This window comes from Oryzias latipes, chromosome 18, assembly GCF_002234675.1.
Source record: "Oryzias latipes chromosome 18, ASM223467v1".
Taxonomy (NCBI): domain Eukaryota; kingdom Metazoa; phylum Chordata; class Actinopteri; order Beloniformes; family Adrianichthyidae; genus Oryzias; species Oryzias latipes.
In genome coordinates, this window is record NC_019876.2 from 17,464,031 (window position 1) to 17,488,732 (window position 24,702).

General features: G+C 38.5%; 2 protein-coding genes across 2 annotated transcripts in view; one reads left to right on the forward strand and one right to left on the reverse strand.

Annotated features, from left to right (window-relative positions):
- The first annotated feature begins 2,003 nt into the window (after positions 1-2,003).
- Positions 2,004-10,734, forward strand: tnfsf12 (TNF superfamily member 12). Its single transcript, XM_011487550.3, has 6 exons — positions 2,004-2,716; positions 3,888-3,966; positions 5,292-5,348; positions 5,499-5,522; positions 5,628-5,755; positions 9,363-10,734. Exons 1-6 carry the CDS (start codon positions 2,543-2,545, stop codon positions 9,621-9,623), a joined length of 723 nt encoding a protein of 240 aa, XP_011485852.1. The 5' UTR covers positions 2,004-2,542; the 3' UTR covers positions 9,624-10,734.
- A 9,827-nt stretch (positions 10,735-20,561) lies between these two features.
- LOC101167742 (chromodomain-helicase-DNA-binding protein 3) overlaps positions 20,562-24,702 on the reverse strand; it is a 65,620-nt gene continuing 61,479 nt past the window's right edge. The window contains exon 40 of the mRNA XM_023949026.1: positions 20,562-22,477. Within this exon, the coding sequence (XP_023804794.1) occupies positions 22,377-22,477 (101 nt within the window). The 3' untranslated portion in view covers positions 20,562-22,376. The remainder of the gene's footprint in view (positions 22,478-24,702) is intronic.

Here is a 24,702-nt window from a genome sequence, read left to right on the forward strand (position 1 = left end):
ACCACTGAATAGTAAAGTCTGTATAACATAATTTTCACTTAATTCTGGCATGCATCTGTCCTTGATGCTCTAAATCTTACCAAAGTTTGCACACAATTAGTACCTGCTGAAAAGGAATTTGGGCATGGTGGGACACCCCTCCCCCCTCAAAAAAATAAATAAAAGGATTTGACCACATCACAGTGCAAGAAACCTTCAAAAATATATGGAGTCCCTATGGGGCTAAAAGAAAGTTTCAAACAAAACCAAAAATTTGCAGATTTTCCCACTTCCTCACTTTTGTTTGAGTGAAATTTTACACATATGTCATCAGGTTAGGTCTGTAACTACAACCAAAGTTTTGTTGATCTCTGACCTCAAATAGAGGCCGCCATCTTGAGTTTAAAAAAAATTGGAATTAAAAGTTGTATATTTGAACGACGCTTCTGTAGCGAGCTTGCAAAAGTGATGTTTACTTGTTGCTCACACCATTTTTTACTGGAATATTGTCTCAAGTATTTTGGCTCTTTCCTCCATGCAGATCTCCTCTAGAGCAGAGATGTTTTGGGGCTGTCGCTCGGTAACACAGACTTTCAACTCCCTCCATAGATTTTCTATGGGGTTGAGATCTGGAGACTGGCTAGGCCACTCCTGGTCCTTGAAATGCTTATTGTGAAGCCACTCCCTCTTTAGCCCGGCTGTGTTTTTGGGATCGCTGTCATGCTGAAAGACCCAGACACGTCTCATCTTCAATGCCGTTGCTGATGGAAGGAGGTTTTCACTCAAAATCTGATGATACGTGGCTCCATTCATTCTTTCCTTTACACGGATCAGTCGTCCTGGTCTCTTTAGCTGAAAAGCAACCCCAGAGCATGATGTTTCCACCCCCATGCTTTACAGTGAGTATGGTGTTTATATCCAGGAGACACTTCATGAGCTCAAAGAAAAGCATGGCTAATGTAAATAAAAACATAATAAAAATATCAGGTAAATGAGCTTTATGGAGAACATGTATTTCACTAACAAAACAATCTGCTTCGTTTGTGCGGTTGGGATTTTGCACACACAGTGGGTAAGGGAGGGATCAGAGTTCAGGAGCTGGATCTCAGCCGGGACGAATGTGGCTCGAAGGAGCACGATGCATTTTTCCCAGACGGCAGCCGTTCAAACACAGCATGCAGAGTGTGTGGGAATCCTGCAGATTCCTGTGAGCTAATTTTGTCCACTGTCAGGAACTGATCTGAGAGGTTTTTAACAGAAACACCACAAATACTGAGCAGCTAAGATCAACCCTGGAGGCTGAAAAAGAAAAAAAATAGCATTTTTATTGGATCAGATGGAGATTATGAAAAAATGCTCCAGATTGTTTGGAAACATGCTTCGCTTTGGTGAGTCCTCTTGCACAGTGCTTCATCCTGTCATGTAAGCTTATTTACCTGCTTCTGCAAAGGAAGTCTGGCACATATTACAGTCTTAATGTACGAATAAAAAGCTATACATTTGAATAATTTAAATGCAACATCAATTGTTTGAAATGTTGGAGCCTTTTAAAAACAACTTTATATAGATCCACTCTTCATCTATGTCAAATGGTAAAGAATTTAGCATCTAACTATTCTGTTTGGATTTATTTCATTATTTTTAACATTACAACATTTTATGTTTTATGATCTTTGCATTATGTTTTATGATCTTTTAATTTACGTATCTTTTAATTTATGTATTGAAGTCTGTTTAACTATAACATTAAATTTGTGTAATTCTATTTTAATTTAAGAAGGGTTTTTTAGTCCATCACTTTCTGCTTCTGTGACCTTTCTCCTGCTTATATATATTTTCATGGAAATAATAATAATATACTTTTTATGTAATAACATATATTTTCATTTTCATTTTTTTATGTATTTAAAGGATTTTAAAGATTTTTTTTCTTTTCCATAATACAGTTTTGTTACAGTATGAATCAATAAATAATTGTGGCCCATCGTTTGGATTTATTTATTATTGTTCCCTTTACTGCCACCTTGTGGCTACAGAGCATACTGACGATCACACACGCGCAGATCGAAGTCACTCCAGTGGATCTGAGCGATCTGACAGCTCGCGCTGCGCTCGTGCGCGGTCCTCGCGCGCACCTTGATTGTTGTCAGTGAGGGTTCGTCCCCGACATTCGGGGCTTTCTTTCTTTGCACCAGCAAACTTTTCCCTCAGCTGTGCGCGCGCGTGATGTCACTGGTCGGTGTTTCTCGGTCTCGTCTGCCTAATAGTCTGACCCCCCGGCGCGCCGCTTAAAGGGAAGACAAGAGCGCTGAGTCAACGGATCGCGGGGGCAGCCGGATGCAACAGTTGATGTGTGGTAGTAGTCGGGGACCTGCTCTCGGAGGAGGATGGTGCTTCTCACGCGCTCGGATTCCCTCCCGCTCTTCTAAGTTTTAATAAATAAACGACAAGATCTGCTTTTGTCGGGATCCAGCGCGCGCGTGCAGCCCGCGCCGCCATGGACTGAAACGCTCCGCTGGGCGATGGAGTCGAACCCTTGACTGGTGAGCAGTCGTGCGCCAACATGCATAGGATTTTGCAGCGGAGGCGAGTGCGCAAGCTGCGCGTCGTCTGGGCGTCCCTGGCTGTGGTGGCCGTGTCCCTGGCGGCGTGCAGCGCGCTGTTCACGGCGTGGACCTGGCGGCAGACGCGGGACCTGTCCCAGTCCTTCCAGATCCTGCAGGATCGCCTCGAGCAGGTCAGAGCGCATCAACAGACATATCTGCAACTTTTGACAGACGTTCAAGAGTTATGCAACCTTTTGTGTGTGTGTGCGTGTGTGTGCATGTGTGTGTGTGGTTACGGGAATCGTTGCGGGGGGTGTGTGGTCAAACACTTTTGCACCATTACTCTGCAAAGGAAATGTAATTTATTTTACAATCCACCTTTTTTAGTCAGTCACTTGGCAGGTTAAAGCGCCACGGTGCCACGGTGTTTTAATCTTAATAATCTTAGAATTTAATGGAAAGGAGGTTCAGGTATTTGCCTCCGGAGCGCTGTGCCCCCACAGGCTGCACCGAGGCGCAACAAGTGTAAATCTTTAACAGAGAGAGGGAGGATTTTACTCATTGATCCGTGCGTAAAAATCCAGTTAGATTGCAAAGAGGAATCTGCAGAACCAGGTGCATGGGTTTCAGATCATGGGGACAGGTTGGTTGTGTGGGATGTTGGCAAACCTGCACACATACCCCCCCCCCCCCCCCCCACACACACACACATCTATATCTATATCTATAGATAGATAGATAGATAGATAGATAGATAGATAGATAGATAGATAGATAGATAGATAGATAGATAGATAGATAGATAGATAGATAGATAGATAGATAGATAGATAGATGTCAGACACATGAAGTGTTGATGCTGGAGCCTTTCCCGTGGGGGCCCCATTCTGTCCATTTGACCATTTGCCAACTCTCCTGATGAGAGCCAGCGAGCGCGTCTGGAGAGTGAAGTGCACGTCTCTGTTTCTCATTTTCACAGTAGCAATCACGCTTTTTTCCTTAGGCAACCTCTCTCCATACTCCAAGATCTCCTCCAGTCCTCTGTTGGGGCCCCTTGCCAAGGACTCGAAACTTTGCTGGCTTGACAAAAAAAAAAAAAAAAAAGAAATTCTTGGAGACCCACTAGAGAGGAACGTGAAACGGCTGAAAACATGCGTTAGATGTCGCAAGCGCCCTTTGAGGAAGTGGGGAATGTGAAGCCAGGCTGGCAGCAGAAGATACTGGAGGAGGGAGAGGGTGCTTATGTGGCTGCCTGGCTGGCTGGCTGGCTGGACTGGGGCCCCCCCTGTGGCAATGTGGGTTCTACGCCAGAGAAGCCATAATAAACGAAGTGTTTTTCTTTTTTTCTCTCTTTTCCAACAGGTCAATACGCAAAGGAAGGCCATCATTCAGCTCATTCTGGAGAAAAGGGAGCTGCTGCTGGACCGAGTAAAGAGAGATGGTACGGAGGGGTCAAAACTGGGGTCTTTTTAGCTCCACAGGTCACCAAAAACACTACATACCCACTGAAGTTTTTTTTTTTTGGGCAAAGGATGTCAGATTCTGGCCAGTCTTGGCCCACATGCCACTTTGGTCACATCCAGTGAGCCACAGACGCTACCCGCTGCTAAAAGTTGACACAGGAAAAAGTAGGCAGCTGGAGGACGGGCTCAGAAATTACAGGTCTGACCAGGAGGCCCAAGAATCCAGCTGGTAGGAGGGGGGGGAGCAAAGCCTCGCTGTGCTCTTTTTTTTTTTTTTTTGGCAGGGAAATAGATCTTTTTGTCCAACCCAGAGCACACGACTGACACAACTGTGATTTGTTGTGAAAGCAGGGATATTTGATGAGCTATCACCGCAGTATTTATAGCCTCTGCTTGTGTCACCATCACGGGATCACTGTCTAAGCCTACATGTTGGATTTTAACACAAATGAGTATCTAAAGAGAAGAATCTATAGAACACCCCTCCCCCTTTAGTAACTGATATTGAATTTTGGCCACAGTGTACAGAAATTCTTGGATATTTCTTTTTTTTTTTATTGAGTTTTGGACGGTGTTTCAGCAGGACACTGCTGTAATGTTCTTAGTCGTGACAGACAGCTCTCCCGTGAGGAAAATGGAACCAGCCTGAGGGCTTAAAGCGTATTTCTTGCAAATCCAAAGTCTACACAGACACTCACCTGTGACTGATTTAGCAAGGACTTGAAATTTCTGAATGAATTGCGGTTGGCTTCTCCATCCCAAACGTTTAGGTTGTATCCCTTCTGATGGCTAAAATAAACCTTCAGAGCTCCAGCTTCTCTGCATTGTGCTTTATTTATTGTATTTTTCCTAGAAGAGGTCACAGAATTTGCTTTACTCTGCTCTAAATCGACCCTTTTTGGGGTCACAAAGCAACCAAAGGACCTTTTTTTTCCTCCCAGAATGCAATTTTTCTTATTTAGCTCTTTAGCCCCTCAGTGGCATTTGCGAAAGCCGGAGTTTGACATTTTCTTGCTGTCTTTTGTCCATCTTTGGTGTTTTATTTCCTTCTGCTGACCTCTCCACTCACACAAACTTTCATCATGGGGAAAAAATCTGATGGAGCAGCAAATACCCGCACAAGGAAACATTTTTGGAAAGAAAATCCATCTGCGGACATAGTTTAACTTGGTTGAATCTAACATCGGTAAATCAACTCAACACGTTTGATACAGATGGAAATGGTTTTGTTATCAATAAGGGGAAAAAAGACATTGTTTCCATGGGTTCTCGCTCATATTCTGTCTGTCTTTGCGTTTTAAAGGTGAAACAGCACGAGGGAGACATGGAAGTGGAAGGAAAGCAGCGTCTCAGTTTGAGAGTAAGTGGCTTGGCAGACCTCTTATAGCCATCTCATGTAGCATCTGCTGAAGTGTTTTGAATATTGTTCTCCTATATGACTCCTCGCATAAAATCCCTAATTGACTTTCCTCTTTTTCTGATTCCTCCATTGTGTCCGACGTTCCAACAGTAACCAAAGTTTCTTCTCAGCAAGGTAAGAGTCGTAAAATTAGGGGGCACATTTTTTTTTCTCTTTTTTTGTCTAGAGCTTTTCTAAGTGTGATGAATTTTCAGGGATATGCATTATTGTGTTTCACAGTGGGAGAAGGTGGAGTGATAAAGGGCTGGGAGGAGAGGACTCTGAATATGAGCAAAGCAGTGAGGTACAGCAAAGAGCAAGGCACCTTCATTGTGGAGAGAGCAGGTGTCTATTTCCTGTACTGCCAGGTGAGTTTTAGATAAATTGTAATAAAAATTCAAATTGAGATGTCTTTACTACTTTGCCATCAGCTTCTACACAGAAACTATAATATATGCACATATAGCTCAAATAATTTCTAAAACTTCTGTTTTGTTTTGTCAGTATTGTTTGGACTGATACTAGGTTTTCTTTTTTTAACCACAAAAAAGTACTATATCAAGCAGTTTTATGGTTAATCTTAACTAATAAGGTTATGCCTTTACACCAGCATTGATCTTTGGATTTGTTCAAAAAGCTCTTACCTGTAGGAAACGCATACAATTTGCATTTCTACTAGGCCTGCACAATATACCGCAAATTTATCGTTATCGCAAGATCAAGCTGTGCAATATGCATATTGCAAAACACAGCAGAAATTGCAATAAATGGTTACCTTAAATGTGCTAAAACAATCTAATGGCAGCTTAAATTATTTAACGAATCAAATAAATCCCTTTATGCATTTGACCAATCGGATAGACTCTTTAGCGTTGTTGACCAATCAGATGGAGCCCTTTTATGTTAGATGTTCCATCCTATGTCAACGAGGGTCATTTGGAGTACAATTCTTAAACTGTTGCAATAAAATGGGAATGATGTTTTTGGTTGTTTCGCTATTTGTTTATATACCGCAAATTATATCGTTATCGCAATATTAATCCCTCATATCGCATATCGTGCAGCCCTAATTTCTACCAAAAACTACTGTTCAGTGTTTGCTGATGACATCCCTCTTATTGCGGTCATGTGTCTGCTTATAAGTGCATCATAATCTCCCAATCATGCAGGCTGTTGTCTAGGTGACCTAATTTTTTCAGGTGGGGGCTAAACATGTATCCCAGCACTAAAACACAAACAAGAAAATAGACTGCATCCACTGCAGTCTGGTAAAAAAAACAAAAAAAAAATAGTATGAAATGAGAAACAACTGAGATGTCTTTCATAGTCAAAAAAGTTCTTATTTCCACCCAATCCCTTTTGAACAGGTAATAGTTAGTGGCTGATGAAGTGTGCATTATCAGAAATCAACACACCGTGGAAAGCCGGAACCGTCCGACGCAAAGCAAAGGTTATTAACCCGCTTATACCAAGGTCACTTACAAAAGAAATAAATATTCAACCAGTTTTTAGTAGTTATTTTTTTGGTTAGGATTGCTTTTTTTACAAAAAGCGGACTATTTGTCAGTGTGTGCAGAGTGCACCATGCTCCGCAGCTCCAACCTCCAATCTTGAGTGCAGCGAGAAAGGAAAGCAATATCTATGCTGATGGTTTAACCCTTGTGCTATCCTAGACACTTTAACATTGGGAGTTGGGTCATCTAGACCCACTAGACAGTGCGCTGAACCTTTTTTCTTCAATGATTTGTGATCTTCATTGGTGTCCATGGATTACATTAAATCTTTCCACCTTTATCCACCTTTGTCATGGCAGGGAGAACACGTCAATGTAAGGGTGGGGTCATCTAAGATAGCACAAGGGTTAAATAAAGCATCAGTTTAGAGAGAAAGTTCTTACCACTTGTTTTTGTCCAAATGATGAAGCAAGAGTTTGTTTTAAAGAAGCCAGGGCAGTGATATAGAAAATTTAAACTATGTGACCGGAACTTCTTTTTTAGGCGTGCGGTTATCACTTTTTAATACACACACAGCAGCCAATCAGAATCAAAGATTCACCCAGACCATGGTGTAAGCTTTTTTAACTGTTTGTGGTTGAGATTTATTTGCACTAGTCACTTATTTATTTTTATATTTTTTTGTTACTTCTCTAATTTTAAGTCCTTTTTTCTAAAGTGTTTTAAACAAAAATGAAAATGAATAAATAAACATTTCGATAAATACAAGAAGAGGTTTTGTTGCTACTCCCAAGCAGTACAGCCCTCACACTTGTGAATTTCACCAGGTTAGAGCCAAGACTACCCAAAACTAGTCCATTATCTACGTCACATGGTCTGCTTGTTTTTATCACTCTTTGACATCAGGGGTTCAGAACAATAAAACAATTAAGAATTAATAAATGATTTTATTATTCTAACAAGGACATTCTGTTGAGTCAGTCAACAAACAATATTTTTATCTTTATTTGTGTTTATTATACAAAAATTTACAGTAGCCTACACTGATACATTTTGCTAAAAAAAAAGAACAAGTCTGCCCTTTTTTGCTCATAACTCTTATGTTTTCATAAGAATTTGTATCAACGTTATGTAACTACGTAACATGTATTTAAAAAGATGAGCTGTTGCTATTTGCCTATTGTTATCGGTATTTCCGGTCTGGAAATTAGCATGCTAACTCCACAACCTAAACAAAAGGCTAAGGCTAGCTAGTTTTTTGGATTGTAACTGCTTGGTCTTCATGTGGGTTGTTAAAAATGTGCGGGTTGGTGTTAGTAAATATTTCTAAAATACTTTTTTTTCACAAATAATGGACATTTTTGTAAAATAGCAAACAGAGAAAAGTCATACTGAAAAACTGGTTATCTGTCTGATATTTTTTAAGAAAAATATAGTGAAAGCCGCTAAACTGCATTTATTTGCATGCAGGCTCATTTAACCCTTGTGCCATCTTGTGTGGTGATGAAGGGGCAGTGGGGTAACCGGTAACGCTGAACCTTTTTTCTTCAATGATTTGTGATCTTCACTGGTGTCCATGGATTACATGAAATCCTCCACCTTTATCCACCTTTGTCATGGTAGGGAGAACACGTCAATGTAAGGGGGAGGTCATCTAGACCCCATAAGATAGCACAAGTTTTATACAACTTTTAACGTGATACATATTGTTTGTCAAACAGTTTGCCATCTATATTTCATAAACATGTATCAGAGTACCTTCTTAGACATTGCGTCCTCAGTAACCGCCTAGTAGCATGCCTCCGCAGTACCAAGGTAAAAAGTGTTGTACCTGACGTTGATACAGACATTCACAGTTAGTCAGCAAAGTATAAAGCTTGGCTAACTCAACTATCCTGACAAGGATTGCAAAGCGTACAACATTCATGTTTTCTACCTGTCACTGCTTTGCCTCGTCATTCCTGGCCAATGGCTGAAGAGATCTTTAGTCACTTTTTTTGTTTAAAAGCTTTGATTCAAAACAGAAATGTCTAGTTGAAGGTAGTCTGAATAAAGACCAAACGCAAGGTTCTGGACTCAATCTGGAACCAATTAAGAGGACACAGTCCAGACTGACGGACTTTTCCTGTTTCCAGTCTGAATACACCCTAAAAAGAGACTTTGAGAGAATCAATCTTGAAATCACAAAGAAATAATTTCCTACTTGGCACCTGCTTTGATAGATCTAGAGTTTTTTATTTGTAACCCTTGTGCTATCCTAGGCACTTTAACGTTGGGAGTTGGGTCATCTAGACCCACTAGACAGTGCGCTGAACCTTTTTTCTTCAATGATTTGTGATCTTCACTGGTGTCCATGGATTACATGAAATCTTTCCACCTTTATCCACCTTTGTCATGGTAGGGAGAACACATCAATGTAAGGGTGGGGTCATAGGGATAGCACAAGGGTTAAGCGGTGGTACTTAGAATTACCAAGGATTTCAAATTGTGATTAAGAACATCTCACTGTTTTCTTCTTCAGGTTTTGTTCAACGAGCGACAGTCTCAGTACGTTAAGCTCGACGTAGTGACCAATGGCCTCAGGCCACAGAAGCTTCAGTGTATGGAGGGCTACGGGACGACCCCCTCCGCCGGTCCGCACTCCTTCCACTTTGTGAAACCCTGCCAGGTGTCTGGGCTGCTGCGACTGGACAAAGGCACGGAGCTGCGTGCTGTGACCGGCCCCTCCTTCAGTCTTCACTCTGCAGCCAATCATGTCTTCAGCATCTTCAAAGTCAACTGAACCTCAGAGCTCAAATGCTCCTTGTTGCAAACTACTCTCCAAGTACACAAACTGTTTAAAGGTGCTGGAGGAATATACATATTTTTTCTATGGACGATTGACATATCGAGGATTTTTGCTTTTTTTCTTCCTTTCTTTCATACAGAATTCATTCATTCTTCCCATATATTTGCATTTTAAAGAAAAACTTGTTCTTGTGGATTTTTGTTTGTTGGATTGTTTTGGAACAGACTTTCGGATAAAATTACGGTCTACGGTAAACAAAATGCCTTAATAAACATTCTCCAACTTCATGGATTCCTCAGAAATCAATGTCAGTCTAGAAACTATGGGCTTGTACAGACTTCCACAGCTGAAGTATCCTAAGGGCTTCCCTCTTAACTGCACCGATGCCTTTCCGTGTATGATTTCTACCAAATCAGAAAGACTTTAGTACAGTCTTGTCAATGTGATTACATACGTGTGAATATGTATTTTGTACATTTATATTTGTTAGAATGGGTTATGGCAGCAGGCTAAGAGGAAAGCATTTGTAAACAATGCGATGGGAATTCTCTGCCTGAAGGTCAGATGATTGTAAAGTTAAAAAAAAGAGGAAAACCATTATTGTATAGAAAGCAAACAGCTTTTGATGTAGCTTCTTTTTTCTATCCCGGCTGGTCCTCGTGTATCTGATGATGCAATGAACTTCACCTCCACTGTAAAGGATCTGATTGGTGCACGCGAGTCAAAGCAGTAGTGGGGTATGTTGACTTTTGGAGTGAATTTTTTTTGCTTTATATTTTTTCTAAAAACTATATTTTTTATAAGTGGCTGACAATAATAATTATAATATAAGAAAAAAGCTACACACGTTGGACGGTCCTTGTTTTTTTTGCATTTGTGTATCCCGAACAAATCCTTTTGTGTACAAATAGAAATGGTGCAGTATATTCTGTAAAAAAAAACATAACTGCATTATTAGTCATATTTCTGCTTTAATGGTGCATTTATCATAAACTTTGACATGTCTGACTGCAAAAACCAATGAAGCAAATGGGTGAATGGCAAATGTTTCACAGCAGCCTAAATAAAAAGTTCTTAGCAGAAGAGTTCGCTTGCACAAACTTAAGTCACCTCTTTACCATGCTTTTTTGTTCTTGTTGTTTTGCTACGGTTTTATTGAATTGGGCTAAAGTAGCTACACGTCATTTTGACATCGTAGCTTTAGCTCCAAAGATGACCTTTTTTCTACTACCGTAACTCTTTAACTGTTTACGTAACTAACTTAAAAACAGCCAACAATAGACAATTCAGAGAACGTCAAGGATTGGAGCTAAAACTGCGGTGTGTAACCCTTATTCTATCCTAGGCACTTTAACATTGGGAGTGGGGTCATCTGGACCCCACTAGACAGTGCGCTGAACCTTTTTTCTTCAATGATTTGTGATCTTCACTGGTGTCCATGGATTACATGAAATCTTTCCACCTTTATCCACCTTTGTCATGGTAGGGAGAACACGTCAATTGTGTGTGAATGTGTGTGTGACTGGGTGAATGTGTCTGTGACTGTAAAGCGCTTTGGGCCTTGTAGGTAGAAAAGCGCTGTATAAGTATACGCCATTTACCATTTACCAATGTAAGGGTGGGGTCATTTTGACCCCACAAGATAGCACAAGGATTAAGGGGCAAATATCTTTAAGAAGTTGTTGGAAGATGATTCAGAAAGTGAGACTACTGTGTGAGCAATGCTAACCCTCTAAACATTATTGACCAACATTTGAATGCGACGGTTCAAGAATGCTATAAAGTCTCTTGGTGACCAATATGCAGTTGTGCGATGTTCTTGTGAAACCAAAGTAAATCCCAAATCGAGCCAGGAGTTTGTCGAAGATTTGTTACATTTCAAGCGAAATATATTACTAAATATCATATTCCCTCAGAATTGTGTCTTTACTTTGATGAATACAACCCTAGCTAACAACATTAGCATGCTAACTCTCTACACAAAGCCATTAGTACTTTTTTCTCTCAATCAGTGTTCAGGTGCCCAATTTTCAGAACTTTTTTCTTTTTTCCTCCACGAAGTTCTACAAAAAGGAAATATGTCATAATTGCAGCATATAAATGCAGTTTTTCTCTTATTATGTGACTTATTGAGGTGAGAAATGTGTCCCTTTCACTTGTGGAAATGTTTTACCTCCAACAGGATGTGCTTTTTTGAAAACTTTTTTTGGTTCCAAAACTTAATAGTATTCCATTTAGTTCAAGTCAAGAGACTTTAGAAAACAATAATAAGGTGATAGATTGTTAAAAATCGTCTTTTAAAAAGGCTAAAATAGATCAAATTACTATCATTTACTTACTAACCTCTTGAACACTTAAAAAAAATAAAGTGTTTTTATGTCCCAATAATACAGTGTGTATTTTTGTCAGTGGGATTCAGTCCTCCCACTCTTGTTTATAAGTAGTTTTTGTGGCTGGACCGCATTGGTTTCTCCTCAGCACTTTGCTATGGCAATCATTGTGTTCCTAATTAGAGTCAAATGTCCATGTTTTGAATGGAAACATTTGAATGTTTTGGTAAATTTTTTGAATTCCTCTCCTTTTTGTGTTTAGTAACCTTCCACATGTCTTTTTTTGTTTTTTCTCCACTCAGTACCAGTCAAAATTTTTTCTTTATGCACACATTTCATCCCCACCTCAATTTTCAGTTCCTAAATTCTAACGTAAACAGCATAGTTAAGGAAAAACACATTGTTTCCGTCCCCGATTACAAAACGAACATGCACACAAATAATGCAACACACTTCCCTTCCTCCTAATTCCTTTTTTTTATTTAAATGTCAAAGTTTGCCACCCACTTTGGAAAATAATGTCTTAATAATTTATCATTACAGTAATCATACATCGGACCCCTAAATTCACTAAAAAACTCTTCAAACTTTTAATAAAAAGTTGATTTATTGGTGTTTTTTTTGTGATAAATCCAACAAAAACTGAAGATAATGCGAGCAGGAAATGTAAAACATTTACTAGAGAAAAGGGTATAATTTTAAATATGAAAAAAAAAAATCCAAGTCCACATTGGTAAATGATTATCAGTCTATTTTATGGCCGTTCTTTCTTTTTATTTGAAAAAAAAAAGACAAATCAAAACTACTCATGAGTAGTTTAATGACAGCAGCAGCTGAATTCAATCCCCTTCCTGCTTTTACAGTGAACCTCATGCTTTTCATAATTTCATGTCATAAAACAAAAATATTGGATGTTGAGGTTAATGTAGTCAGTAAGTAATGATGTAAACATGTGTAAAAGTCATTATAATAGCGCTCTCGGTTTAATTCTCATTGACCCTGATTTCTTTTACTACCATTTCCGTGCTGATGGTAATGTTTTTAAAACACATGGAGGATTTTCTATTTTTCCTCCCACAAGAAAAGCATATCCAGAAAGTGTGGATAAAGCTGTTCAGCACTGATCGACACGCTTAAAGAGTTTCAGAGGCCAAAGGAGGCTTGAACAGAAAAGCATTTCCATAAAACAATATTTCAAATAAGATGGAACAGGTAATAATTTAATATTTGGCTGCATTCAATCATGGAGACTTAATTACCTTTTTATATTTAATCCTATATAACCACTTGTATCATATTTGATACATATATTTTCCAGACCCCTATCTTGTTAGAATGATCAAAACATTCCCATAAAAACCCATTTAAATATAACTTATACAATGTAGTTCATCATCGTTCCTATAGGGGCAGTAGAAGAGCTATATCTGCTCATTTCAAAATGGCTGCTTCCGTAAAACTTTTGGCGGGAAACAAAGTTTGCTAATTTTACAAAACATTGTGGTGAGAAAAACGTATCTATTGTTATTCGTCTCTTTAAATGACCACTAGCTGTTTTGAAACATGCAACATTTGTTGATAATGAAGTATTTTAAAAACAGTTACACCATGTTAAAAATGCATGGACCAAATTTGAGTCAGTGGGTAATTTATGAGATTTTCTGTCCTGAACATTTATGTCAAAATGTTTGCTCCTTGAACTAACATTACTGAGAGAAAAAACGTACCAAACCACGTAAATGCATCATAACTGATATACCTCGTTAAAAAAAATGACATCACATTTTTTTGCAGATTTCATCAAAGGGTTTAAACAACATCATTAAAAAAATACTTTTCTGTCTCTTCTTTCCTGTAGTGGGCTTCACAGGGTCAAGGCCATATCACACAGCCAACACTTACATTTTGTGCATATTGCATGTATTAAATGTGGTCACGTGAATACAAGTGGACTTTAAGCGATAAAAGTTGTGGTCTTTATGTGAAACTTTCACAGTTTTATTACAAATTAACCACGTAAAACCAGGGAGGAAGTACGAATAAACCACACGAAGAACAAGTAAATCGACGTAGAACATGAACCGTGCGTGATTGTTGGGCTGGTTACATACAATTCATTAAAGAGTCATGTGTCGTATGCAAGATAAAAAGGTTATACATTGGTGGTAGATGAGTGAAAAGTCTGTTAGAAATATGTGGACATACGTGGAATGGTCGTGGAAAGCCACAAATTTGCGTGTTCATCTCACAAAATCCCGCACAATTGCACAAGATTTACGTAATAAGCTCAAAGCTGAATTCATATAAATACCCGTCAGCCCAGACCATCGACCGACAGCTGCTCCGAACATTTATAAATGACGTTGTCATGCACGTATCACGAAAGATAAATTTCATGTGTGGAAAATGCGCAAAATGTACATAGTGGCTGTGTGACACGGCCTTTAGGTTTGCATTCAAGTTTTCAGTCTGAAGCTTTCACCCCCCAAACAACACAAATTTTTGTGTTTTATGTTAAATATGTATGTAAACAAACTTTTACGTTGAAGGAGCAAGAAGGAAGTCAAAACTGCCATCTCTGAGAGTTTCAGTGTCTCTCTGACAGCTGATCAAAACGGCAGTGAAACCTCCTGACTTGTGAAACTGAAAATCGGCAGAAAAGTCAACAAAAAAGCACAGAAGCTGCAGAGGATTGTTTCCTGAAGTGACTTTCTCCTGCATTCTGTGTGTCATGGAAAAGTGCCTTTAGGGTTAACTTACCCCTGTAAACACCACTACATCAAAAAACTGACCAAAAAGGCAAATTCTTGCAATTAAGATGATTTGACACCTTTAGATAAAATCCACAAAAAAATGCTATCTCATTTTTTGTGAGCTATAAATAGTATCAATTATGATTTGTTGGGTGATTTGGAAAGTTTGTTATCTTACACTCCCCTGCTTAGATTAATACTATATTGTATTAATGTTGATATTCTAAAAATGTAGATTTTCTAATATTGTCATTATTATTCCCATCCGCTGTGAGTATCATAGTGCATGCAACTTACTATAAGCCTGTTTGTGTTAAATTTATTAACAATAGCAATTAGTTGTTAATAAGCTGCTAGAGGTTAGAAGCTGGGGAAAGTAGGGTTCACAGGGGTTCTGTCCTCTATTCTCATCTTCTTCTCTACTCTATTCCTGGTCATTTATTCATCATTTAGTTCTCTCCATACCTCTGCTTGGTGCAGTGCGATTCATGTGTTGTCCCTCTTTCCCTCCTGTCCTTGGCCGTGGACCCTGCCTTTGGCTTGCCTCCCCACCAACCGTCCCCCAACTCCATCTGAATGACCTTGTCTGCTGGACTATTTAAACATGTAGTTGTAGGGTTAGATAAGCTAATTCTTCTCTAGGAGTTCTGGTACATCGCCTGACCGTCCTGGGAAGATCCCTCGTTCGTGGAGATCCCTAAGGTTTCTTCTTTTTTTCCCTCTGGAATTGGGTTTTTTATGAGTTTTTCCTTAGAGAGAAAAAAGGTCGTAGGGCAGGGATTCACAGTTTAGCTTACCGTCGTTAGTTTAATTTAGTTAATTTTAGCAAACAGCTATTGTATTTTATGACTGATTGCATTTTTTGTACAATTAGTGAAGCCTATTGAGACGACCGTGTTGTACTATTGGGCTATATAAACCAGATTGAATTGAATGATGATGAACAACGGGGCAGAAAACATGGACCAAGTTTTGCATGATGGCTTTTTAAAGGAAAGTTTGGATCGTGTTGCTAAGATTTGGTCTCAGAAAAGTGTGTATAAAAAATGATACTAATGGTCATATAAGGCAAAACTGGGTAAACAGAAACAAGTTCAATCATATTGAAATATTTCCCACACAGCTTTTCTTATTTGTTGAAAAATGTAGAAAAGCACTAAACCTTAATTATAACATGATGGTGGGATTATGATGGTGTGGGACTGTGTTGATGATATTTTAAGTTTTGGTTATTTTTTTTTGTTTCAGTGTTTGGATTTAAATATTAATGGTATTACAATTAATTTATGTATTTTTTTTCTGACATAATTTTTTATCATGTAGAGTAGCATTTAAAGTCCTTCCTTTTTTGGGGGAATTTGTATATGAAAGATGAAGGTTGATGCTCGGAAACCATCCGTCTTTGATAAGAATCAATATTTAGCCATATAACATTCAGCTAGCATATAATTAAAAAAAATAATTTAAATAAACTGAAGGAACAACAAAGACTTTTGTCCTATTTTCTAAGAAACGTATGTTTCATTTCATTTCAGAATATTACCACAGTAGACGGTACTATTAAGTAATAATAAGTGTAAACGACTTAGGGTTGTAAGTAATATATGACTCCTTCATTTCAGTAATAGTGAATCATGAAAATTATACCAAAAAGTGTTGAATGGGAGTGGGAGACGCATTAGATCAGCAGGATTTGATCACAGCCTCATGCATTAGCAACTTCCTGTTTCTCCTCACACAGCGACCCAACCTGAAGAAACCTCAGAAAATGAAAGATTATACTTCAAAATCTGAATCATTCAATTGATTTTTTAGACCAAATAATATGTAGAGCGTACAACATTTTGCTTGATGGGTACAATGTTGAATAGAATAGAATAGAATAGAATAGAGTATAATAGAATAGAATAGAATAGAATAGAATAGAATAGAATAGAATAGAATAGAATAGAATAGAATAGAATAGAATAGAATAGAATAGAATAGAATAGAATAGAATTTATTAATCCTACAAGGGGGAATTCACCTTGTTACCATGGCTCTATTAACAACAGCAGATAGATTATAGATAACACTAAAATACACCTAGAAAAAAATAACAATTATGTTGCAAGTTCTAGTTTTCAAACAGTGTATGTTTTACATTGAGGGGTTAAAAAATAAAGAATAAACTGAGTCTCACCGTTATATTCAGTCGAGAACATTTGACATTTTTTTCGTCTCAGATAATTGGGTTATACCAAAGACTCCAACAATGGGACCCAAAATCAACATCAAGGGGTTGAAACAAATGGTTCCCAAAAGCAGCTGTGATTGAAACTCACTGCTGCCCCTCGGGGTATCTGGTGATTAATGGGGGCTTTTTCATTTTTGAAGGGTGAAAGTGAAATCTCAAACTCCGTGCTTGAACTATATTAGTGGTTTATCACTGCTCTTTGTGAAGCACACTGTTCTCAGTCCAACTTTTTAAACCGTGTGTGAACTTAACATGGAGAGCTAATAATCACATTAAATTAGCAAAAATCTAATAGGAGTCGTCTCAAACCCATCTCAAACTTGTCCCAAACATGTCTTAATTTAGTTTCATTTAGTCAATATTAGAAATTTCTGATGGCTGTGATGAGCTGAGGACGTCTGATACTAAATCGTGACTGATTGGAGACAAAAAAAAATGTTTTAGGAGCATTGACTGAACGTGGGAACTGGACTAAGTGACCCCTCCCTTTCCAAACAGGAAGTACGTGCTGGTCCCAAGGTACAGAAATCCCACAGACTTCTATAGAGAAATAAACCGCTATTACTGTGGGTGTGTCTGGATTCATTTACTACTTACTACAAAGTGCACCATGGTAGTAGTCCCCAACCTTTTTTAACGCCATGACGTCACACAAAGTTTTCACAGGCCGGTTATTGAGATTTAGCGGACGATTATTGTAGCAATGCAACGATGGAGAAGGAACAGAAATGTCACAATGTGAAGTCTGAGCTTTTATTTTGACACGTATTACATTGTCCATCGCACGGGTGTCATCCTCCTCTCCCCTTCCCACACTCATGATGCGAAAAGAAGAACTGTCTATTAAATGTAGGTTAAATGTAAGTGGGAGGCTCATCTTCTGTGTCCTGGCTTGGCCTTTTCCCCTTGGCAAAGAAACTTTCCAAAGAGGTTTTTTTTTTTTTTTTTTTTCATTTTGCTAGCTCCTGGGTTTTGTTTAAGCGGTAACCTATCACGTGACTGAGAAGAGGGCCTTGTCAAGAGTTAAATAGAGGGATGTAACAGAGAATCAGGCAATTTTTCAAAATAAAACATCTTTCAGATTCCGAAATAAATAAAACGGTCATATAAGTTATTTATTCTTTCTGTGCAGCCCGTTACCAAATGACCCACGGACCGGTACCAGTCCGTGGCCCGGGGCTTGGGGACCGCTGCACTATATAGTGCGTTTGCCAACAATTCCAAAATGGAGTGGCCCAGAAATTTCCCAGAAGTCCGTGCGAAAAACCAGTGTGCATCGATACTGATTAGTTTGGCGAATATAGACCACAATACATTGTGTTTGAACAATGTTTTTTGGGGAAAAAAAAGTAATTCAATGTGTTTTGTTAAATAAACCATCAATGTTTTCCTCATCAGAACTCGGTGGATTCATAAATAGTTGTTGTAAAACGTTGACATCGATTCGATTTTCACTTTATGAATTCAGTGACGTCATATAAAAATAAAATTGCTATTAAAATCTAGGGCAGTATACAGTCCTTCACTAAATAGTTTTTAGTAGTTAGGGGTTAGGATGGGAATTCAGACACAGCCTCAGTCATAATCCTTGTCAGAATCAGGGCCGGACTTACCATTAGGCAACGGTAGAAGATCTCCTGCAGCCCAGACCTAAACACTTAATAAAACTGTCTAAAATAAATTTTACGTCCATCATTATATTAACTCTGTCAAAAAACCCCGCCCCAAATGACTAAACTGGCATAAGATTGATCATGTAAAAGCATTTGGTCCTCCCCCGTCCTTCTGCAGCAATGGTATATTCCAGTCAGCAGTTACAGCAGGTACAGAGACTCCAAGCAGAGGCAGCATTGCCAGAATGGGCGGTTTTCTGCTCAATATGGTAGTGTTTATTCTGACTTTGCCGGTAAAAATTGCTTTAGGTGGATGGACATAATTTGGGCGGGTTTGGGATCGGTTCTGGAGTTTTTTGTTTCAAGCAGGGAAGTGCAGTCTGGGAATTGGCAGGTGACATACAGTGCTTCACCTGTCGTCTTCCTTGACCGTCGACATGGGATGTAAAGCCTACTGATAATAAAATAAATGTGTGTTCACACTAACCTGTTCCATAAATGCAATTTATAGGTTTGATTCTAATCATTTAAATCATTTTTATCCTCAAAATCTCTTGCCGCACAAGAGATTACCAAATCCAGAGTTGATTGTTCCTTTAGTTTACTCAGCATATGCTAATAATGTAAAGCTTATTATTTATTATTTTATTCATTCCATGCTCTCTCTTGAAAATCAAACTCTTTTTTTATGTTTCACAAGAACTTTTGCTTTTATTTTACCTCAACTAAATTCATGAAAACTAAAAATACAAGAACAATTTTAACTTTTGTTCATGATAAACTAAAACTCCTATAGTTTTAATGATTTGTGTTTGTTTTTAATATTTGAGCAAGATTATCAATAGGAGCCCATTATTTAATTGTTTTTCTGTGACTGACGGCAAAACTGGTGGTTGTACTTTCATTAAAATGTGTTAAACTTGGACTTTCAATCAAATCAGAAAGTAATAAATAATGGATGATTAATTCACAGCTAAATAATCACTAAATAATATTTTTGGGTGTTGTCTTGTTGGGTCTGGTGATCTTTAGATGACTTTTAGGCTGGAAAATCATGACTATCTGGCAACACTGGCGGAGATTAAATGATGAATCAAAGCATTTTTTTAAAAAGTGGTCAAGTGAAGCAGAGTGATTAGAGAGGCTATGAAAAGAGGAAAAGGCAGAGACATTTGTTGTTAAACTTCCAAAAGTGCTGGAAGACAGATAAACAGGAAAAACAAGAACAGAATAAAAAAAACTATTTCTTTTGTCCTCTTTAGTAAAACCTGCAAATTAAAGAAAACACATGAAAGTTTCTTTTTTTTCTTTGTAGGAAGAGAGGGATAAATAAATTAGTGTATTTCACAGAGTCATGTTTTTCCAAGTAAAAACAATGTATACTGTATATATATGTTATAAAGTACATTTCTTTAACATTTAAATGTAATTTCAATTTTTATAAATTCTTACAAAAAGATTTGGTGTCTTGACTTTGATGTTGTCTGAAAGTGGACCAGTAAGGAACTTATTTAACGTTTTACTCTAAAGGTAAGGATTACAAATACATAAATAAATAAAATCACTCCAGAGGGCCCCATGTTATTGCCCTCCTGGGGCCCCTAAACTTTTAAATCCACCGCTGGTCAGGAGAACTATTCTGGCTCTGCTACTGTTTTTTTAACATGCTCTTGCTAATTATGATTTTCTTTCATGATACATGACCAATCAGACGGCACAATAAAAGTAGGAGGTAGATTCTCCCGAGCCCACTTTCAAGTGGTGGGGGTGTAGACTTCCTCCTGATTGGTCAAAGTAGTTGTTATAGAAATTGACTCTAATCAATCACGTCCATATCACGGAAAAAAATGGCGACTGGATGGACTTCATTTTATTGGAGCCGGAGGGAAACCATTTTCTAGGAATGACATTACATTCAACCACAATAAGATGTATATTTTGTCCTGCACACTTCAGAAGGATTTGAACCCCAAACATCTGAAATAAAAACATAACTCCAATTTTTTCCTCATTCGATTTATTTTATTACAAACAAAAAAAAAACAACAAAAAAGTTTTGGTGTCTTCTTTCACAAGTTTTTATCGTCACTCATCTTTTGATCGGCACCACTAGATTACACAGTGACACAAGATATCCCAAAATCAACAACAACAGAAAAAAAACTCTTTGAAAGAGGACAAAGTGTATGGACAAAATAAGTGCTTTTACTTTGATAATCATTTTTTTTTATTCCTTTTTAGGCTTTTTGTTTAAAACAAAAATACCAAAGTAAAAGGATTTCAAACTATGTCGGAACAGAAGAGAAACATTTTGCGATTAGTTAGCTTATAGCTAGCGTTACTTACACGAACATCAGTTTACGGGTTTTCCTTTTGTTGTTCTGCGATCTTTCTTAAGGCGTTTGTAAATAATTGCAACTTATAAAAAGTCCCAGCAACTTTAACCGTGTTTTTTTTTAACAAACTATGACGCTTAAAGAAGCATTTTGGGTTAAATATGGCCTATTATCTGTTTATGCTTGTTACTGGAAAATCGCATAAAAGTAGGCGGGAACAACAAGCATTTCTGAAGTTATTCCAACTTCTTCGTTATCAGAAAGGATGAGGATAGCGAAAGGGGTTGCCTCACCTGCTGTGGGGTGCTTTTTATTTTCTTCTTTTTTTTACTTTTTCTTCATAGTTTCTTCTTACAAAAAGAACTTTTTTTTGTTTTTGGTAAAAGCTCTGTTCAAATAGCAACAAGTGAGAACAACAGCAACATTGACGACAACGATATTTAGAAGTAAAAGTACAAGACAAACGCAGACGAGCTGCGTAAATCTGCAAATTATATCGCACCAATTTCGTGATCAAAACCTGGGAAAAAAAACAAAAAAAGCCAAAAAAAATAAAAAAGGCAAAAGGGGGCATATGATCCAGACAAGGAGGTGTGGTCGGTAGACTTTTGATAACACTGGCTTGCTTTATGAAACATTCATAAGGAGGGTTTTTCTGAAAAATAGCGTCATCTGTAGACCTTTTCTGGAACTTAAACCCCCTCAAAATACCCCAAAGCTCTGTTCCCAGACGAGACGAGCCGTGGAGAAATACTTACGCGGTCGAAGAACTCCTGAAGATTGTTTACTGTATGCCTTACTGCATATGTTTATCCAAACTAGTACCGCTGATAAAAATGAATTACATAAGAAAAGAAAAAACACTAGCTGTGCTTGGAGCTGCTTGGACTGAGAAAACCGGTTCATCTTCTCGGTGAAAGTCTGTGTTTAAATGACTGTAGGCACAGCTTGATGGGCTATATATTTTTTTTTTCCACGAGACAGCATGGTAGTGATAGGAGCATGCTTCGGGGGGGGCGGAGCATGATGAGACGAGCGAGTTTCCATACACATGCAGCTTCCTGCTGATACTTTCAAGAGCAGGGGAGGGAAAAGGAGGCCATGTTGTGGAGTCTACTCGGGGAGCTAAAAGGGTTTTGGGGGACTGAGGAGGTGGCTGTAGTGTAATGTGAGGTTAGAAGCATCTCTAGTGGAGGAGGCCTTTGAGAGGAGGCCGTTTATGAGGAGTATAATGGTTTGAGGCAGATGAGTAAAAGGTCACACTCCGGGAGAGACAGGTTGTGGGGATGTGTGAACGTGTTTTCAGTCTCAAAAGAGGGAACTACAATCATGGTGGGCCACTTGGTTCACCCGCAGTCAGTCTATATAGGCTGCTCAGACAGATGTTGTAGTCCATCGCCGGGAATCTTTTCCACCTAAATGTCAGTTTTTGGAGAAACAAGGGGGGAGGCTTTGCAGGAAACTGGTTTGCTTTGTTGTCTAGTCGTCGATGCAGATGACTTCCCCGCTGCGCTGCTCCCGCCTGTTGATCAGCTCCGCCTCCCGTTCCTTCTTTACAGACATGGGAGGCCCGTTTAAAACTGCAAGAGAACACAGTTCAGCCGGTTCAACATGTGCAGCTCTGCGCCTCCTCTCCTTCACAGGCACAGGATAGAAGTTGGCCTAACAGGAATCGACCCCTTACCTCTGTAACACCGGAGATGTCGCCGGCGACACCCAAATAACACACGCATGTCTTTGACACACTGCAACTCTTTGACCGTTTGCAGGATCAACGCCGCTGAGAAATGTGACTTTTCTATCAACTTTGCAGCGATATTCAACCAAAGCTGCTTTTCTCTGGAACACAATTAGCTGATTTACCCTGATTACTTAAACTGTCCAAGAGTTACGGTAGGCGAAAGAATATCAACACTGGCGCTAAAACTCCGGTGTTAAAGGGTAAAACCTGTTTTCGAACCATCACAACTCTTTTGACAAAAAAAAATATAGTTTAGAAACAAAAGACCCATCTGGCTGCTTCAGCTTTGGATAAGGCGTCAAACTTCACTCAGTGTATCACTAAATCCCAATTTCCAATTTCCACACAATAAGGCACACTTAAAACCTCACATCTTTTTCAAACAACGGCAGAGCACCTTATAACCCGGAGCTTGGTCTTTGTGGGTTCATTTTGGATGCCTTTACTGATGATGAAGTGATTTGGAGAAGAACACGGTGCTCTGTCAAAATGTTTGGTTTGATGTTATTGGAAATACGCTAACAAGGCTAACGTGTAGCGGTGTCGCTTGCTAGTGACCTTTTTACTAGCAAGGTTGGGTGTTAACATTGTCACAGTATTGCTTGTTTTAGTGAGGTCAGTCTGCTTTTTTAATGTGTTGCAAACCAGGTCAGGAGTTACAAGTTTAGCAAATAAGCTAACGTGAACTGGTGTCGAACTGTGTTTTTTCATTTGTTAATAAAAAGTTTGGGGACTAGCATAGCTGGGTGTTTATTGTGAATACACTAACTATGCTAACGTGTAGCAGCATCGGACTGTGTTTTTTTTACGCATTAATGAGATTGGGAGTTAGCATAGTCACAGTGACGTTTATTTTAGCATTATCAGTCTTTCTTGACGTGTCGCAAACAACGTTAGGAGTTACTTCTCCCTTCTTCAATGGGCTTGTTTTGATTCCACAAAAATTTAACACAATACGAGAACAATAACAGACAAATATTTAGATAAAGCATAAAGAACATGCTAACAAGTCGACTAAACTCTTTATATCACTTCAAATCACTAAATTACTTTTTAAAAAATATCACATATAAGTCGCACCTGAACATACAGTACAGACCAAAAGTTTGGACACACCTTCTCATTCAAATGAATGGGAAATGAACAGCCAAACTATTCAAACAACTACAAAAAACACAGTAATCAGATTTGCATGAATGAAAAGAAAAAACAAAATAACTTGCTTTTTCTAAGGTTCGCTGAATGTAAAACCTCTGTGGTTAAAACTAGAAACCATAGAATCCTTTTACAGTCATCTTGCTTACCAGGCAAAGGAAACCTCATCCTTTTGAGGTTGGAATTTAAAAAAAACAAACAAACAAAGGAAGTACTTTAGGTATGGCTCGCATTAGCCGAGATCTTTGTTTTTGCTTTAGTAGCTTGATTTACTCATGAATGCAAGTGAATCGACAATGTGGAGATTTTGAGAGTCAGAAACAACAAAACATAAACAAACAGAGCTACTCCAGAAAGACTATTTATTAGCAAATAAACAATTTTAAATCGTTAAAATCCCGCACCGATTATCTTTCGATCTACTGTAAAAGTGTTCCCAGTGGTCTTTCCATTACAATCATGCCACCATGCATCTGTTTGCACGCCCTCCCGCTAACTTGCAGGCCCTCACAACCCGAACCTAACATTATGTTGCATTAACATGCAACAACAATGGCAATAGCACTATTGGAGCTATCCAGCCGTACAGTTTTGATCCGGATTCCAGCTCAGACGAGGAAAACAAAGACGTACACGGATCTATTTGTCAGCAAGCGGATGCATCAGAATGGAGCGGAGCATGAAGCTTGTTTATTGTGTGTCATAAATGCATTCCTTTTTAAAGTGTGTTTTATGTCTCCTCCTGATGTAAAACAATCTGATTGAAAGAAATACTCAGAAATGCAAATTTGAGCTTAATTTTTTTTGCATAGTCCTCCATCGTCACAAAAATGCAACAAGAAGATGTTAAAAACACTATTTTCACCAGAGAAGGTCTTTAAGGATGGATGATGACTGAAAGTGTGTGGA